At 39.2% G+C, this 19,701-nt stretch overlaps 1 protein-coding gene across 4 annotated transcripts; it reads right to left on the bottom strand.

Moving 5' to 3' along the window:
- Positions 1-999: 999 nt before the first annotated feature.
- On the bottom strand, positions 1,000-17,430 carry brsk1a (BR serine/threonine kinase 1a). Of its 4 annotated transcripts, none has more exons than XM_059324700.1 (19): positions 16,228-17,430; positions 16,019-16,113; positions 15,698-15,783; positions 15,216-15,356; positions 14,761-14,877; positions 14,624-14,657; positions 14,105-14,173; positions 13,459-13,605; positions 12,551-12,582; positions 12,250-12,414; positions 10,276-10,373; positions 9,356-9,506; positions 9,174-9,234; positions 7,318-7,594; positions 6,539-6,587; positions 6,280-6,403; positions 5,737-5,947; positions 4,358-4,447; positions 1,000-3,666 (listed from the first exon to the last, which is right to left on the bottom strand). In XM_059324700.1, exons 1-19 carry the CDS (start codon positions 16,310-16,312, stop codon positions 3,455-3,457), a joined length of 2,244 nt encoding a protein of 747 aa, XP_059180683.1. In that variant the 5' UTR covers positions 16,313-17,430; the 3' UTR covers positions 1,000-3,454. The 4 variants fall into 4 exon arrangements, with proteins under 4 accessions (XP_059180683.1, XP_059180682.1, XP_059180685.1 ...); XM_059324699.1 differs by having other exon boundaries at positions 9,356-9,509; XM_059324702.1 differs by having other exon boundaries at positions 3,620-3,666; positions 5,737-5,990; positions 9,356-9,509.
- Positions 17,431-19,701: the final 2,271 nt, after the last annotated feature.

The following is a 19,701-nucleotide window of genomic DNA, read 5'->3' on the forward strand; positions in this document are numbered from 1 at the left end:
TTTTATTTAACCTTTTTTAAAATATTGTCATTACTATTTATTTTTTGAAAGCATTCTTATTTTATAGAAGTATTTCACACCTGCCTAAAACTTTTGTGGGGATAGTTCAGTGTCTGTCATATGTTTTGAATAAAAATGAAATTACATAAATAGGCTTTGAAAACCTTTTTTTCTACAGTAAAATGTAGGTCACTGGAAAAATACTAGCAAGCTTAACTTGTTACACTTGTTCATTATTATATTTGATACAGAAATGATTAACACCAGTAACTTAAACTGTTTTTCAGATACCCTTACACATTTCTAGTCCTGACAAAAAATAAATGAATAAAACAAAAAGAAAATCTTCACTCAAAGTCCACTTCCTCGATTTTTCTGGGACTTTCAACAGCTTTTTGCCATCTTCGGGCTTTTTTTGTCACAATTTAAGATTTTTCACAAAAAATGATTGTTATAAAAAAAAAATCATAACAATATCATCATATTATTAGAAATTTGAAAAACAACAACAACAACAAAAGCAAAAGCTATCAGTTAAATTAATCTTTAACTGTTTAACCCTGCCCGGGGACCACTATGCAAATGAGCTATTCAGCTAACTGGTATAAAACTTGTTCTGTAACTAAACTTGTTGTTTGGTAAATTAAACAACAAGCTAATGGAGAATAAACAAGCTTAGCGAGATTAAACAACAAGCTAAGCGAGAATGGAAAGAAACAGAAAGAAGTACAGTATTAATTACGCAATATTATTATTATTTGTATTAATAACATTTTTAAAATTTCATAATTGTCAAAACTGGTATATATTAAGACTTCCCCTGTTGTTGTAATGACTGTTTAGCTTGGTAATATAGTAATATTTTATATCATTGCAAATACTACAGTAGTGTTTGCTTCAAGATGGTAGGACTAACCTACTGTTTCACTTTTTCAGCATTAGTGTAAGATAAAAGAAACAGCAATGTTAAATCAACACCATTTTAACCCAGAAACTAAATAGACACACACATGAATTTAGGGTTTATTATTGTAACCATAACAATAAGGTGGATCTCTCTTTATTTTGACCATCAATTCAATCATAATTGTTCTTTTTATCACAGGCAATAGTTATAATAGTGCACTTTTTATATTTAAATTATGATACAGACATTTCTTTTTTAAACACCTTATTCTACTGACCCTTATGAATGGAGAATAGTTTACAATCTTAGCCAGAGTTGGGTCAATGAAAGTGAAGGTGACGTGGTGATGAGAAAGATGAAACTGGTGATGGTGAGCAATCAAAGAGTGTGTGTACAGACAGTGAGGCAAACAACTTTGTACAGTATCTCTTGTGGTGATGGCTACACAACAGGTGAAGAGGCGGACAGACAGGTCAAAGGGACAAGGCATAAAAGCAAGAGATGAAGCCAATTAGCAAGCATTGTAATGTGTGTGAGAGAAATTATGCGTCTGTTAGGGTTTGGCTATGTTAGTTCATGTAAATATTCCTGGGTCAGTCGAAAATCTCCGTACATGATCAGCTCAAAATGCGTCTGTTGCAAAGTTTTCAGCTCACTCTCACTCAGCCTTCATCCACCCGTCTCACACACACTTTACCAGAGATAAGCGTGATAAAAGAGATGTGAAATATAAACATTAGACAAGTAAAATGAGAGCAGTCAAAGTCATTTTCTTCTTGGAAAGAAACACTTTAAAAAAAAAACAACAAACAGTGATAATGAGTAATTTCTTAAATTAGCTTGATATATTTTTGTTGGCTTAAAATCTAGTTTGTAAACGAAACACATGACACAACCACATGACCAAATAAATAAATAAATATAAATAAATAAATAGATGGATAGGCATGTGGACAACTATAAAGAAAAAAAAACATTAAAACAAACAGAACTGTAGCACTGTGTATCTCTCTGAAAACATTCTGCCCTTTTGTTGCATATTGTGCTGTATGGAAGACTGGTGAAAAACATCGACTAGTCTGATAGAGTGCTGGAGTAATACATGACTGTCCGAGTTGCTACGTCTGCTTGCAGAATGGTGCGACTTTCTGGTGATGAGCGTGGGTGCAGTGATGGACTACTTGGCTCGTTGGTGAACACTGAAGTGAGGAGCATGGGGGTTAGGAGACTCTTTGCTTGCTTCCCATTATGAAGTCCTGCTCAACAAGGAATTGACATCGCAAGCCTTTTAAGTCCGGCATTATGAAAATGTCCATTGATGAATTTCCTTTGTGTTTTTTTTTTGTTGTTGTTGTTTTGTTTTGTTCCGAGTCAGTACATGAATACTATGGCAATAGGAGACAAGCTCGACAAGAAAGGTGGCTTCTGTTTGATCCACAGGTCAGGAATGCTTTTCTCATTCAATCTGGGCACAAACAGCTGTGATGAGGTTCATGGAACTATTCACGCATAGTGTTTTTTTCTTCATATAGTAATGTTCATATTTCTGTTCAAATCAAAAATACTTTTCTTCAGAGCAACAGGGGTCCAACGCAAAAAAAATCTTAGATGCATTGTTTCATATTGTCTCTGAGTAAAAAGAAAATACAAAAAGAATCAAAACAATAAACTTTAATGCCTTCTAAAAAGCAACTGGTCAGCTTCCCCTCTCCGACACTGTAGTTACTGTCTTTACTGCTATCACTGTGCTACTGACATCCTCAAAAAGAAAAAATGTAAACAATAAATAAAAACTAAATAAAAAAATATTTTTTTTCACATTCACTTACTTTAGCTTACTTTGTTGGTTTTTCTTTACCTCAGGAGAAGACACTGCTGGAGTTCCAGGATGTAGTTTCTCCTGAGAAAATCAGGACCTTTTTATTCACCACTCTCTGAAGTGGGAACAGGTTGCTAACTCTTAGGGTTCATCTGCTGAGATACTCTATCTATATTTCTTTCAGTATGGACTGGTAATTGCATGTTGCTTGATAATGATATGAGCGCACTGGTTAATTTTAAGAGTAATCTTGAGGAACCATCACAAGACTTATTTCTTTTTGGTGTCAGATACTGTATTACAATGATATGGTAGACTAGCCTATCTGATCATTTCAGCATCCTTTAGCAGGCTGATTTGCTAACTGGCATGCACATTAGCACTTCAAAATTCCTAGTTTGATCTGTGAAGCTGTATCTATGATGGACACCAAACTGCTCATTCACATATTATTATTTTTTTTTCATTAAAGGGTGATTCCTTAACTCTTCGTTTTCATTTAAGGGTAGGAATCCTGGTGATCCAGAAGATCAAAAGAATGTCGAGTTGGGGGGGAAAAAAACATGAAGGGAAAAGGCTCAATCCTTGCTATGGTCAAGCACCTTCAATAACTTAGTCAAGGAAGAATAGGAGTAGCTCATGGCTTGCAGGGATACTTGGAGATGAAGTTACACTTTCTTCTTTCCGGTGTAGTTCAGGCATCCTGCTGCGCGGTCTCTCTTTCTATCCTACGGTTGGGATTGGGTTCCATTGGAGGACAGCAGTCGGGTTCTCTCTTTTGCCGAGCCTCTGCGCTGCAGAACTCCCCCGCTGCCGCCTATGCCTCCGCCATCTGCTCGGTCTCCCCACTCGCACCTGTCGCCCCCACCCTCGGAGCGCCTCGAGTTTTGGCGGGTGGGGGTCCCATGGGGCCGGCCGTTCTTCTCATCTGGGAAGGGATCAGGAGAAGAGAACAGGAAAGTCACTCCCGACGTATAAATGCTGCTGTGTCTATAGGTCAGGGCAAGAAATAAATGAATGCAGACATAATTTAAAAAAGTGCCTAAAGGCCTTTGCACGCCAGGGTTTCTACAACTGTGTGTTGCAGCTGTTGCTGCTGGTATGAATAGTTTTGATCAGACATATACCCAGGCCAGTATTTTGCATTTTCGTGTAATTTATCTGTCTCGCCCCTGGTGTGTAAAGGTCTTAAAAGTCAGTTGTTCAATTGACAAATAGTCAGAGGCTGCAACTACCGTTCTCCCTCTGTTTCAGCCACTGCAGGTGATGAGAGCCTACAACCTGTCAAGGGCATTCTTAGAGTTTTCAATAACAGAGTATTGTTTGAACAGAAAACAACCAAGTCTTTAGCATGAATAAAAATAAAACATTAAGCAGATAGTGATGGAACTGCCTGCTGATTCCACATACACCCCTGCAGGAAAAACATTAAAAACGGCTAGAAAAGAGGTTTAAATATGCATATAGTGGTTTTGAGAAGACGTTGCTGCAGACAAAACCATGCTCCTCTGTAAAAACTGAAAAAACACTTTCAGTACAAGGAAAGAAGAAATGGTTATGTGGTCCAGAACCTAAAATCAAAGAAAAGATATTACTCAGGTGGGTGCATAAGTGTGCATAAGCAGTCTCACCAGATAGGGCTTGCACCATTGGTTGATCATGGGAGCTGAGAAGCTGGGCTTGAATCGTTTCCACCACTCGTCTGAACCTGCGACTCGGACCTGGAGATGTACAGGATGTAGTTGAGTTTCATGAGAAAACCCTAACTACACTATTCAGATCATATTTTGCTGTATTTAAACCATCTGGTAGTTGTCTGGTAGGTAGTAGATGGTAGTCTTCTTACATTGAGCAATGTGTTTATTTTACCTATAACTTTGGTTTGAATTAATAAGATTGAGATTGAGCTGGATGAGTGGATGGGCAGGACCTCAATGTCACCCCACCGCAACAGCACAGACTGGCTCCAAATTACCTCACCTTCTTTTTGTACAGTGGAGGACGTAAAGAGGGATCATCCTTCTTTATATACAGTCTATAGTTAATTTCAGGAAATATCATAATCAGCAAGTGTGCGTAAACACAGTTAAGGATCTGATCAAGCATTTTGAGTGTCTTATTTTGCATAAAAAAGGCAAATTCATGACAGTTTTTCCTTTCTGGCAGAGAGAAGATTAACTCTTGTATCTCCTGTGATGTATTAGGCAGTCAGCAGCCTGTTAGCTTAGCATAAAGACTGGAGACAGGATGAAACTGCTAGCCTGGCTCTGTCCAATGGCTATATTGTTCACCTTTCTGTATTGATCTTGATCCTCTCATAAAACACTCCTCAAGAAACCAATAAAGCTGCTTCCCAAAATGTTAAACTTTATTTAACCCTTTGATGCACAACATATGGACAACCCTTCTAATACACAACATGGGTCAAAAATGACTCATTCATCCAAAGTTGATTTAAAATTAAATGACCTAATACTAAGTAAGTACTAATACTAAGTAATTTGTTTCAAATAGTTACTTTCCACACTCATATATTTAATATATTTAACATGTTTATGTATCATTTTGTCACACATACAGTGCATCTGGAAGGTATTCACAGCGCTTCATTTTTTCCACATTTTGTTATGTTTCAGCCTTATTCCAAAATTGATTAAATTCATTTTTCCTTAAAATTATACACACAATACCCCATCATGAAGTTTTTGACCCATGTTGTGCATGAGAAGCGTAGTGATACAGAAAGGGTTTTTATTCAAAAAGTAAGAAATGAAAACAAAAAATGAGGATGTTTGATGATCAAAAACAAGTTGATTTAGGAAAACCTGGAATATTAAATGATGAAATTAATTTATTGCAAAGATATAGAAAAATAAAAACTCAGTCGGGTCACTTTAGACCCATGTTGTGCATCAAAGGGTTAAGCAGGTACAACCAAAACAAATTCCAAATGTTTAACAAAGTTTAATTAAATTCTTAATTTAAAGGTTTAAATGTCGGCTTCACTTGCCTGAAATGAGGGTGAACGTCACGCTGTAGATTCCCGTCTCCCTCCTCCCCTCCCTCTCGGTCCTCTCCCTGTCTCGCTCCCTCTCGCCTTCGGAGAAAGCAATGTCCACCTGGAACTTGACGGGCTTCTGGAAGACGGAAGGGCCGCCGGAGGACTTGTACTCGGCCCGAAAGCTGGTCTGGGAGAGAACGCTGTGACTGAGTGATGGGATCTGCGTGGTGGGGAGAGAGAGAAGAAGCAGAGAGACCGACAGACTTACGAGGCGGGAGAGGTACGGGGGCCAACGTGAGTATAGGGAGACAAAGGGTGAGGGTGAGGAAAAGAGAGAAAGAGTGAGCCATTGGTGAAAGCAAAGTGATCCGTTAACGTGCCACGAGTGAGCAAGATTGAAATTAAAAGAAAACTGAAATAATGAAAGAAATGAAGTGAGTACAGTAAGAGAGTGCGTGTGAAGTCCTTTGCCAGTGAGAGCCATGCTTTTTTTAATTACAAACAAGCTTTGACAGTGAGAGGCATGGAAGTCAGACAACATCAGATACTCACAGACAGGAAGGCATGGACAATGTCAGCTTTGACAGAACTCAGAGGTTTGTCTCTGATCACCACAAAGATCTGCTCCTCTTTCTCCAAGCCGATGAAGTTCCCAAACCATGACTTCTTAGCCAACCTGGTAGCCAGACAAGAAATATCCAGTAGGAGCAAATACACAGAGCCACAGAAAACCTCAAAACATTCAAGAGCCTAAACACACAGCTTTATTGAGTGAACACCTCAGCAAGTAATCTCAAGGAGTGTGACTTACTCAGGGCTGGATTCTGGTGTTAGACTGGACATGTCTTCTGATGTAGGAACTGAAAGAGACAACTCACTATTAAAATTAACAATTGAGTACAATATTACATCTTTAACTTGACGCCAGAGGAAAACAAGAGCAATTCTAAAAAGCTGCGACCACATGAACAACCTCATGGGCAGAACAATGGTGCTCCCACAAGTGTCTATGAGAAACGGTTCATGAGTTATGAAAGAGGCTGTGGATTAAGTATAGGGATGGAGCTAACCCACACCAATGAAGGAGGAACTCTCTGCTGAGTGCAATGGTACCTCTATCACAAACAGATCATTTGGCCATGGCACGTGAATCTGTTGAGAAGTGATGTGCCCTCTTGTCTCTCAAAGACGACTCCCACTGTCACTTCCCATTTCAGCTAATTGGCTTTAAAACGTGCACACCTTCAAACACACACCTGACCTTCATGTTAAATGTTAGCATCCTAGGGCAAAATCTGTGGCCGCTAGAGGGTGGGGATATTTTTGTGGACTGTCAGAAACAACTGAAGACAGACAGAGCGGCCTATAGAGCTGATCGTTGAAGCTAAAAATGATTGAGAAATAATCCATTGACATTACAGAGGTTGAAAAGCTGTAAGCTTAAAACAGAAAATGTATGCTTTACCAGTGTTAGAACAAAGTCAACTTCTTGGAACTTATCACCTATTTTAGACCTGTGCGAATAGTGTTGCATCTGTAAAAAAATGACAAACCTCCAACATACTACTAAGGTAAACGGTCAATACTCACCTTGCAGTTTACGGCGATGGAAACGCGGTGAGCCCAGCAGGTTGTTCTTGAAAGAATTGAGGCGAGTCCTCCAGTGGGCGGAGCTGCTGGCCGCCATGCCGCTTCCCCCTCCTGGGCTGGAGGGCGGGGTCAGCGACAGCGAGCCTACCCCTCCCCCTCCCTCCGCCCGCGAGGAGGACGAGGACGAGGAAGAGGAGGGCGGGGTAGAGGAGGGGTGGTGAGGGTGGTGGACAGGGGTGCCCAAGGGTGTGGGCAACGGAGAGCCCTGGGGAGTAACCTGCGGCACAGAGTGGGCAGAGTTTGGGTAGAAGCTCTTAGTCACTGACTTTAGGACAGAGGACGAGGGGAAGAAGAAACGAGGGATAGGTGAGAGGAGCGGAGAAGGGGAGGGTGAGCGGGAGGATGGGTTGTGCAGAGGCAGGGACTTGATGGGCTGCAGATGGGGTCGGTCTGACTGCCCCTTGGTGGGCAGGGTCTGGGTCTTTGGGTTGGGGGAAGCTTTAGGCTTGTCATGAGCCCGAGCTGAGCGAGGAGTGGTGGCGTTTCCCTGTTTGGGCTCCTTTGTGAGGGGGGTAGCGATGGCAGAGGTGACGTCTGATTGGCTGAAAGTGAAGACGGGGCTTTGATAGGACTGGGGAGTGGGTTTGTGGGGTGAGGGAGATGGAAAACAAGAAAGAGAGGGGATGGAACATGGAGAAAGGATGGAAATGAATATCATGCTTCGTGTCAAAAGAGTGCATCTTGTGAGCAGTGAAAGTGCAAAATGTAATACTACCAGTGACTACAAAAGCTTTTGTTTTGGCCTTTTAGAGTTTAATTCCATTTGTAGCTTATGTGAGTGAAGGTTGTGGTAGTGACAGGGTTAAAATGCAGTGACAAAGGACAATGGCAGTGAAGGTGTTACTGTGTTTAAGATTAATTCATTTACCATCTAAAGGCTGTTTTAATGCAGTTTAGCAAACCAGGAAAGCAAATTATCCCTTAAAACAAAAATAAATGATCTATCTTAAATGTTTTGTATTATATTCTTGTGTATTACAACTAGTTCATGCATAATGAAGAAGAGAAGTGACATGAAGACAGAAGAAAAAAGCCACACAAACCTCCTGCTGGGTGAGATTTAATCACTGAGGAACTGGTGTTGTGGTGATGTGTAATAATGACTGAGGAGCTTGATAAATGGATATTTTAGGGGGTTGTAAAGTGTGGTTGAATTTTTTTTAAAGCAGTTTAATGTCGGAGTGGGCATTACAGGCAAAAACAAAAGTTATCACAGCATATCTATATTGATTATTTAGTTTACAATAGAACTGATAAAACATTCAAAATCACATATAAAAGCTAAAGACAATTGCATCTTTTTTGATATAAACAATATGTTTTACAGTATTGAATATCAAATTCTTAGACAGATATTGGTAAAATATCTGACATTTGTTGACCACAATATATATAAAAATATTGTCACAAAACTAATGAAGAGATAATGACTAATAATACTGAATCACTGCCCAGTTCCATAGTTAAAAATCCCAGACTACAACAAGTTAACAGTACTGTTATCACCTAACTGTTAGAATAGACTGAATATGTGCACCACAGTGAGCACACAAATAAAACATTGAGGCCTTCACAGATAGGTTCACCATTTTTTCAAAAACAATAGTCAGATGCCCATATAACATTTTTACGAGCCGATCCTTTAACTTTACTATGTTACAGGGGGGAGTTAATACAAATTAATGTTGGAACTTCAGTATTTTATAATGCATGCTTGCATCCTGTTAAAAGGTAGTGCAGGTAATCGAGGCAGCCGTTATGTGCAGTTTGTTAAAAGTTGGCCAACAGGCCCTTACCCTGGGACTGCTGAGAGGGCTGGAGGAGAGACCAGTCGATGCTCCACTGACTGAGCGAGACCTGGCAAAGAGTCCGGAGGTCAAAAGGGCATCAGTATAACCAACAAGGAACTGTGTGCAACTGAGTGCGTTCTTGGTGCAACAGTACAGAGTGTGTGCTTGTAAGCATAAATATACTGTACCTCTGGCTGTGTGCAGCTGTATCCAGGGCCCTGCGAGGTGGAGTAGGTGACCCCTGTTCAGTAACACTCAGCACCTCCAGGCTTTTCCTCTCGGGGCGACAGCGGCCATGGCGCGTCAGCATCGGAGAGTCAACACGCTTTCTAGGAGGATCTGCTGTACCACCAACATAAAGTCATGATGGGATATCCCAACATAAATTAGCCTTAAAAATGTATGTTGAAGCATTTTTAATAACCTTACAGGACATGTTATGCAACATTTTGTTTCTTAGAAGTGGTGTTGCTTCCTGTTTGCACGAGACGTTGCTGTCTTCATCATCCAACTCCCTGTTGTCACTCTGTCAATATGCATTTATTTTCTCTTTTGCAGTACTAAAATGTGAGTTTTTTTTCCAAAGGCCTCTGGCTCGGTGCACCATCTGTGACTGTGTTAAACTTAGCTTCACTTACATAGACACAATAGCTGACTTCTCACAGTTTTGTCCCAAAGAGAAATCTTGCAGATGTCCTGCAAAGTCTGGTTTGAAATTTGTAAAACACAATTATGATTTGTTGTTGTGGTAATGTTACACAGAGTTCTTGGAAAAATTCTGTAATTTACAATTATTTTCAAAGACAAATCTACATGCCAACAACAGGCCACTTGGGCAAACTTTGCAGTCTGTCTTCCATATTGCTTCATGTTTTATTGCAAATAGTTGAGATCACGGTGAATTCACACGAAACAAGCAGTGCAAAAATAAATCATTGGAAATGTCATAACTTCTAAATAATAATCTAAAATTATCCCAAATAATTGGCAGAGTTAATGAGTACCTGTGTTTGGCGACAGACTCAAAGACTGTGGTACAATCCCTTAACAAAAACTGAGGCTGAGCTGCCTCCCTTGAGTGGATCCCTCCTGCCCCCTAAAGACTGACCTACGTCATTGCGCGGAGGCAAGTCCTCATCCTCATAGCTGGGATAGCGCTCCTTCCTGTCCAGCAGCAGGTAATATATCATCTTCTCCTGGTTTTCTCTGTGACAAAGAGAATAAAAGACACTAAAATTAGAGAAGTAAACATTTTGGGAGAATTTAGAAAGGAGCAATATGGGATTAGAGCAGGGTACCCTTCCAAAAGTCATAGCAAGTGACCTGAGCACCAAAACGTAATCCTTCTAATACTAAAATTTGTTTTATTTTACCTTTATTTTACTTGTATATTTCTCATTGAGACTCAAAATCCAGGCCAAGATAGCAGCATAAAAAGATTCACATAAAACAGACAACCAACAGAAAAGACAGCTAAAAGTTAATATATATATATGTATATATATATATAAAATAAAAAAAATTAAAAAAAAAAAAAAAAAAAAAAAAAATATATATATATATATATATGTTATAAAATAGACTAACAACAGTCTGAAAATAAACAATAAATTATATCAAACAGGAATTAGTAGTGTTTAGTAACAGAGGGAGTACATTAGATGGTCAAATAATCCCTAATTCTGTTTTTATAATCTGCCATGCTGATAAAATACTCGTTTAATTAAGATGAGTCTGAAGCTCACAACAAGGCGAGGTTGAAAAAATATAACAGCAATTTCACCTAAAACGGTGCAGGCTTGTCAGAATGACATCCATAATTTGTCCACCTGAGCAAAGGTTACAGCTGCTGACGGTTTTAGGAGTCACTGTGTTCCATACTAAGTTGTGTTCAGGAGCTGGATCTTTCAAAGGCCGCAGTCCTCGACTGCATATGTCAGAATAACAAAACACAGACTTTTTATAGCACGGCATCATTTGAAGCCCTCAATATCACTTTGTTGTGACAAGGAGCACCTGACTGCACCATGACTTTGATTTTTGTGAGGCGAGAACACACAGCCTCAGTCTATCCACCATCTTGCGTTCTTTAACCCGGCGGCGAGTCAGTCAACCTGACTCAGAACAGGAGTTTCACATGGCGTGATGGAAAGGAAACCATATCCCCTCTCCGCTTTCAGACAGCAGTCAAAATGTCTCTCCACAATACACAGGGGTCAATAAAAATTACATGCTGGAATTTTAAATACATGACTGAGTGACCAGAACAATATTAACTCCTGTACACAATTCAATCAGTCCTGAAACACCTTTTTTGTGGAACATATATTTTGATGTGGCGTTTGTATGTTTTTAATATGTTTGTGTGCTCTTTATGTTTATGTTGTCAAATGTTCTGTATTGTCTTGGCTTATATAATCTATTTTTTTCTCCATGCATGTAAATAATGTAACCTTTCAATATACAGTCTTGTAAAAAATTATTAGACCATTTTTTTCTTCAAAGAAAGGTGAATATTATAACTATTGGAAAGAGCAAGGCTAGTGGTTTCATCCTGTCTCCAGTCTTTATGCTAAGCTAACAGGCTGCTGACTGATGACTGCCTTATACAGTCATGGAAAAAAATATTAGATATTGTTTTCTTCAATTTATCGTTCATTTTAATGCCCAGTACAACTAAAGGTACATGTGTTTGGACAAATGAAATGATAACAAGAAATATAGCTCATGTGAGTTTAATTTAGGAGCTGATATCTGGCCATTTTCCATGGTTTGCTTGATAATAACCAAAATCATTATCAAGCAAAACATGGAAAATGGCCAGATATCAGCTCCTAAATTAAACTTTTATGAGCTATATTTGTTGCTATCATTATATTTGTCCAAACATTTGTACCTTTAGTTGTACCAGGCGTTAAAACAGTAAAGAAACAAGGGTGGTGTAATAATTTTTTCCATGACTGTATATATCCCGGTTCAAATTATACCATAGCCTGATAACTGGCATGTTGCATGGTTATTGCATTGCATCATGTCAAAGTGTTTCTACACAGTCATGGTAAGAGCTGGAAAAAAAACTTACTCTTCACATTGCAGATCACGTGTGAGCTTGCCTCTGTCTCGGAAACATCCCAGCGAGTGCATGCTGTCCAACACATCTGGGTCCAGCTCAGTCAGGGACAAGATTCGCCTCACACACACTCGCCTGGGAGGAGGCTGCTCTGGACACGGCTCATTACGACCCCCCCTGGGAGCCACACACACAAGCACACACAGTGAAACACACATGAATGACACAGATATATGATTCAATCAGATGCAGCATCCCTTTGAATTAGTATTTAATTCTACAGATAAGTGTGTAAAAATGAAGGTATACTCACTGATACCAGGCATGTTTCTGGATGGCCTCTAGCTGTAAAGGGTGACAGAGCAGATGGGGCCATTAGTTTCTACAGTCTGTGAACAGCCAGATGGCCACCGAGCGGTGCTGTGTAAACAGCTCACACCAGATACTTTTCTTTACATGCACAAGACACCTCAGCAGTTATGAATATTGTACATTACAATTACAATTTGTGTATCTTTAATCTGGGCATGAATGCACCTAAAACAAACTAGTCAGGTTTCCATCAAAAAGTATTGCAAATTTTAACAGAATTTTGAGAAGACGAGCTTAAGAATGAATGCTTGCTTCTATCGACTGCCATTACGCTATATTTAGGAGTTTGATTTATCAAGTTAAGCAGTAGGTGGCGCCAAATTCTCTAGTCGGAAAACCATTATACTATTGCAAAAAAGGGCAGAAACAAGATAACGTATTTAAACGAAAGAAATATTGAAATATTGAAAACTTAATGGAAATGTGACATTTCTGTTTGTTTCATGTATTATTGTGTGACGAGGAGACTTTTAATCTGAATGTTTACTATTTTTTGTCTCTTCAGTGGAGATAAAGCCTAATTGAACATGAAGTCCTACGCCTTATGTACATCATTTATTTGGTTAATCTGTTTCTGTTGCACCTTTTTCACCTCAGCCAGGAAAATAAACTTATTTGTGCTACCAAAATTTTATTTTTTTCGACATTAGTGACAGCATTCCAATGTAGCTGCTCTCTTAAATTCCCATATATTTAGATGATGGAATGGGAATCAGCCCCAATTTAATGTGGACAATTTAACACAAGTGTAAATCTGACTGATTATTCTCTGGATACAGCTTGTGTATGAATTCCAGGTGGTAAGGCAGCCCATATGTGTATGAGCCTGCTGTGAGCACAGTCTCATACCGTGAGCCTTTTTTCAGGGTTGACCTCAATCATGCCCTTGAGCAGGGACTGACAGTCCGGGGGGATGAAGTGGGGCATGTGGAACACCCCGCTCTTCACCTTCTCCAGGAGCTGGCGTAAATTATCATGGTCAAAGGGCAGGGCACCCTGTAGGAGAAAAGCACAGAGGGACAGAAGGATGGAAAAACTGATGTGATAAAAGACACTTAACTTGAAAAGGGAAAGTAAGTAAGAACCCAAAACACATGAATGGTTGTTTTTTAGAAGTATGGAAGTCCATTTCTACTAGAAAAGGGAACCAAAAAATCAAGATTAAAACTTAAACTTCTGATGAAAAATAAATATCCTGTTCGTCATAATTAGAAACTTTCTTGAGAAAAATGGTTATTTATCTAGAAATAATGACTTAGTATTGCAAAATAATGACTTTGTATCTAACATCAATAAGAAACTTTCTCAAAAGATGATTATTTTGACAAATTTTCTCATTATTTTCATAGTTTGTTACTAAATCACTATATAAAGAAACAAAGTAATTATTTCAAGACATTTTCTTTCGCTTACAGGATCTTTTTTTCATAACATTGGCAGAAATGGGCTTCCATAACAAAGGGACCATAATGTAAAATCACGAGTAAGTACTAACCACCAGTAGAGCGAACAGGATCACCCCACAGCTCCACACATCTGCTCTCCGCCCATCATATTTCTCCCCCTGCCAAAGACGGAATCCACATGACTTCCACACTGACTAGGACTGATTTGAAAACCCAAATGAGCCACATTAATTGATTAAATTCACTGAGATAATTCAGCTCGTTTAGAGCGTATCCAAGAAATCTCAAATAGAAAAACTTCAAGCAATCCATTTCAATTAAGCACTTCGTCAAGCTAAATCAAAAACACATCAAAATCATCTTTTTTATTAACAGAACTGGATTATTGTGCCTTTAAGAAGCACTCCAACTAAAGATGAGGCGTCTAAAAAACAACCCCAGTGACAGCCTCTGGAGTCCATTAACACCTTTAAAATTATTTTTTATGACTTTGAAACAATTAGTGGTGTTGTGTGTTTAGCTCATGTAACAATGTATTTGCATAAATTAATAATTCATTAATTTGCTCATATATATATGTCAGGTACCAACATTTGAGGAACACTTACCCGTATAACCTCAGGGCAAGCATAATGTGGTGATCTATAATGAAAGAAATGTATTACAGACAGCATGACTAAGCTTACAATTCTGGATGAATTGGCAGTTAACCTGGTAATAGTAAAACTAAAGAAGTAGAACTCACCCACAGCTGGTCTCTAACAGACTGTCTCCCACCTGTAGGGAGGCCATGCCAAAGTCAGCGATACGGATGTTGTTCTTTTCATCCAGGAGCAAATTCTCAGGCTTCAGGTCTCTGTGACTGGACAAATACACAGATACTATAAGCCTTCTACTGTTCATAATGCTCTTTCAGCTCAACTGTGACAGTAATACTTAAATAAAGTGTCTTAAATATCCGTTCATGCTTCACAATCACAAGTTTTCCCAATAATTTAATACTTGACACGCCTTCAAAAATGTGTCTGAACGAAATTTAAGGATGATAAGTGCCTGCAAACATTATTAAAGAGGAATGTTGCTTTACATTTTTGATGTTACTGACTAAGGCAGTTTCTGGCTTCCTCTGCCATGACACATCAAATCGGCATTGATTCTTCATTGTTTAAAGAGTTTAATTTGCTCTCAGAAGAAACCAACCAGATGGAATGACTGTGGCAGAAATCCAAAGCAGAGATGATTTGCCTGAAGAACTTCCTGGCCTCTTTGGGAGTCAACCTGCCCTTCTTCACCAGGTAGTCAAACAACTCTCCTCCTGACACATGCTCCAACACCAGGTAACTGCCGACAAACAGGGACAACTGTGTGATTTAAAATGTTCTTCCGAAAGAGACAGGAGGAGACAAAAATACTTTTTTTTTAAATCTAACCTCAGATGCTCTTAATCTGTTAAATATTCTACTCCAACAGCTGTCAGTGCTAAAGCATTCTAGTGAGTATTTTTCCTCAAGATAGATCAAAAACTTTTCAGAATAAGTGAGAATTAGAGTGATGAGAGCAGATTAATATAGTTCTTAGAGTAATATTTATACCCATCCCGCTCCAAAGTTCAGTATTCAGCAACAAAGAAAGAATGCAGACTGCAGTGAGCACAGGCTCTTTTGAATGCAGAGGGAACTCACAGGTATTTGTTATTCTCGTAAACATCATGCAGCTTCAACACATGCGGATGCTCAATCAGTTTCAGAATGGCAATCTCCCTCTCAACCTGGTTAGTGAGAAGAGACAGATGTAAAGAGAAAAAGAGATGAAGATACTAAAGCAGAGCACACCAGCCACTCATTTTTCATTTTTCAAGCAACAGAACAGAGTTTAATTCATAAACTATTACAAAAGCTAAATATAGAGAATATGGAGCAGTTTGTGTACAGCATAACACATCTTTCTATGTATAAAATTAGCATTATCGTCACTGCAACAACCTCAAAAGCGTCATACTGTACCTTCATCAGGACTGACTCAGACAGCTTCTCTCTGTTGACTATTTTGATCGCTACCTTCTGACCCGTAATACAATGGACCCCGAGCTTGACCAATCCTGAGAGAGATGTGATGAGACAAAAAAAAGACATTAAGGCATGGAATAGGCGTCATCTACGGTATCTGTTTTTTACTTGGAATTGTGGTTTAAAATCCATTTTGATGTACTCACCTGTCTGTCCCTTCCCCAGTGTTTTTTCCAGTCGGTATGGCCCAACATATTGAGCTGACTGACTTAGAGACAGTTCCTTACTCATACTGCTCTTACTGGAGGCTAATACACTACTACTACTACTGCACAGTGGATATTGCAATCACTGTGATATTATACAGCTTATTGTGGGATACACGATGGTGCTCAACTTAGCAAGAAGGACTACCTTTTATTTCAGTGATAACACTGCAAACCTGAAGGTGTAAAAAAAATGGTGCTGATTTACAACATGTGTATGATAACTGAACATTCTTTATCTAAACCTGGTTAATAAACAAAGCTAAATATTTTTGCATTTTAGCACGGTAAATATGTTAATATTTAACAAAAGAAAAAAACAGTGGTAGATTAAAGCAGAGAAACTGAGATGACAGCAAGTTACTAGGCTGTTTTAGGTATTAAATACTGACCACTACCCTAAAGATAAACATGACAAGGTAGGCAAACTAAACATTTTCACTTCTGTACATTAGCTTATTCGTATAACTTACATTTATGGCGTTAGCTAGCTATATATGACGGTTAATAAGAAAATTATCGCAGAGTAACGTTATTTAGCCTTAAAACAACCGAGTGTTTTTCACACCCAAAGCAAAGATTTATACCCTTTGCTGGCTGAGTCGACCAACAAAACGTCAAATACGTCAAGTGGATGTTAACACTGGAAATGAAATCAGTGTAATCTGTCTGTCAGGCCTGTTTTACAGGTGCAACAACATGCTATTTTAGCCCCGCCGCCGCTCTCCCACACAGCAGCGAGGCTAGTTTAGCTTCCCCGCCTGGTCCAGCGGCCGCCTGTCAGAAAAACACACTCCTCCTCAAGTTTGTGGGCATCGCCAAACGGAAAGATTTATCACACGGCCGCCGCATTCCCGCAATATTTCGAGGTGAAACGCGTATTCCTAGCAAAACAAGCATCTTTAGCGTAGCGTAGTCCTCCCCCTCCCTGTCTCTCTGTACCCGTCTCTCTACATCCCTGGATCACAGCATCTTCTCCTCTCCTTTGGCGTGTCCTCCTCCCTCACCGGCAGGTACAAAAACACAGATATCCGCACACCAACCCGCACTATTACCGGCTGCCTTATCCCCCTCCTCACTTCTGGGAACAGTTCACGCAGGATAAAGGCCCCCTGGATTATACTCCCTTCGGTTTTCTTGCCGTAAATCGATATTTTCTCTCTCCTCTTCCTTCCTTCGTCTCACTCGCATCAGCATCCGGGTCCCACTCTCTCTCCATCCACTCTCCTCTCGCCTCTCCTCCCCCGCCCTCCTCCTCCTCCTCCTCCTCCCGATCATCTTCCTCAAAATACGCTTATCTCTGCATTCACCTCAACGCTGTGGCCTCACTGTGGGCCCCGGGAGCTGCTGCTGCGGACACCCCCCTCACTCTTAATATCAAAGACATTTCGTCACACTGTTAAAATAATCGCCTAAATTGTTTTTTTTTTTTCTTCCTAAATCATCGCCTCATGACCAGGGCCAGATTAACACTTTGCTGTACCCTGGGCAACAATATTCAAGGGCCCCATCATCACGACCCCAAGATCACCATAATCTGGCAAAATATAGAATAAATTACGGTAATATTATACGCAATACATCAATAACTAACTGCCATCAAGTGCATTTTCATGTACAGATGTGCAAACGCTCATAGAACTACAAATGCACCACAATGTCCTCTTGTCAAGGCCACTCACTCACATATGATGTTATGAAAACAAAACACATCAGCATCAGTATAATCTGGCAAAATTGACCCACCGTACACCGTACAACAAGATAGAAAAAGTTAGGAAAGGAAGTGTCCTCAATTTTCACAAAAAATAAGTAAGCAACCACTTTCAAAGCATCCAATATTTATTTAACAACACCTTTTCCCAGCAGCACAAATGCATTGAATTGATAGAGCCATCACAGAGAAGACAAGACACAAACAAAAATCAAGAATCTAGAATCAAGTAGCATTTTGGTCCTCAGCTCATTTTAAACAGAAATCACCCTGTCACCTCAAAATTCATACAGCTGCAATGGACAGTTTAACATATAAGCGAGAGATAACCAGATATTATGCTTGTGCCCACACTGCCCTGGGCCCTTTAGAGGTCGTGGGCCTCTGGGCAATTGCCCAGTTGCCCATATGGTTAATCCGGCCTTGCTCATGACGCCGGCCACCTATGGTAAAATCGCCTACATCCTCAGTTGATCAGATGATGTGATTTTACCCCTTTAAGATAATGGCCTTTGTCAAGTGTGTGACTTAAGTGGATTTATTATGCCTAAGTCAAAATAAAATGTGATTTAGGCAATTTTTTGAACATGCCTTTGTTACTTAAGCAAGATATGGTAACACTTTATTTTGAAGATGTCTACATAAGAGTGACATGAGCGTGTCATAAACATGACATGGGATGTGTCATGAACATTAATGACACTTTGAAGATAACATTAATGCTCATGATACTTGTCATGTCATGTTTATGACAGGCTTGTGTGACTCTTATGTAGACACCTTCAAAATAAAGTGTTACCATATCTTGTTTAAGTCACAAAGGCATGTTCAAAAAAATTGCCTAAGTCATTTGTTTCTCTTAAGTTACATAATTTACACACAGTGTTATTACTATGCCAATAGCCATCCTTTGTTACATCCTTTTTGAGTGATGATCGATAAATGTCATATGTTACACTTTCGGTTTTTTGTGTTTCCTGCAAAACTTGAAAAAATAAGTTAGGCGATTATTTTAACAGGGTGACTATTTGTAAACATGGCCAGAGTCAGCGGGTGGGACGCTGCTTGTTAGGGGATGCTGCGCTGCTCTGGGCCCAGCTCGGGCCTTGCAGCATCACTGGGGTCCCACAAGTGGTGGCTTGTTTTCAATTAGATGTAATATAAAGTGTAAAATTTGAGATTTAGCCTCCCTCACATTTTAATGGCGTGCAGTTGTGGACTTTAGTAACAAAATACTACATTAGCAGTTACCAGCCGGTGAAAGTAACTTATATGCACTCAAATAATGTCTATAACCGCAATTTTGAAGTAGGCCTACTAGTAGTTTTTAGATATTTTACATACAAAATCAATTAACAGAATATGATGGTTCTGAATATATTAAACTACACATAACAGTATGTAATATCATTCAAATGAGCTTCAATTTGACCAGTTGTCTTGATAAAAACATTGCTTGGTGCATTCATAATAATAAACAACAATACAATATATAATAATATAATGCTGTAAATGGACCATTGTGCATTATAAGGAGTTTTAAGCACAGTTTACTGAAAATACAAGATCCATTATTTTATTTAATACTTTATGACCATATCAATATTTGTCTTACTGAGTAAGGCTACTCACTTATAAAACACATAATACATTAAACAAAATACCAAACCCAGAGGTAATATCCATACTCATGGAATAAT

Source organism: Centropristis striata, chromosome 21, assembly GCF_030273125.1.
Source record: "Centropristis striata isolate RG_2023a ecotype Rhode Island chromosome 21, C.striata_1.0, whole genome shotgun sequence".
Taxonomy (NCBI): Eukaryota; Metazoa; Chordata; class Actinopteri; order Perciformes; family Serranidae; genus Centropristis; species Centropristis striata.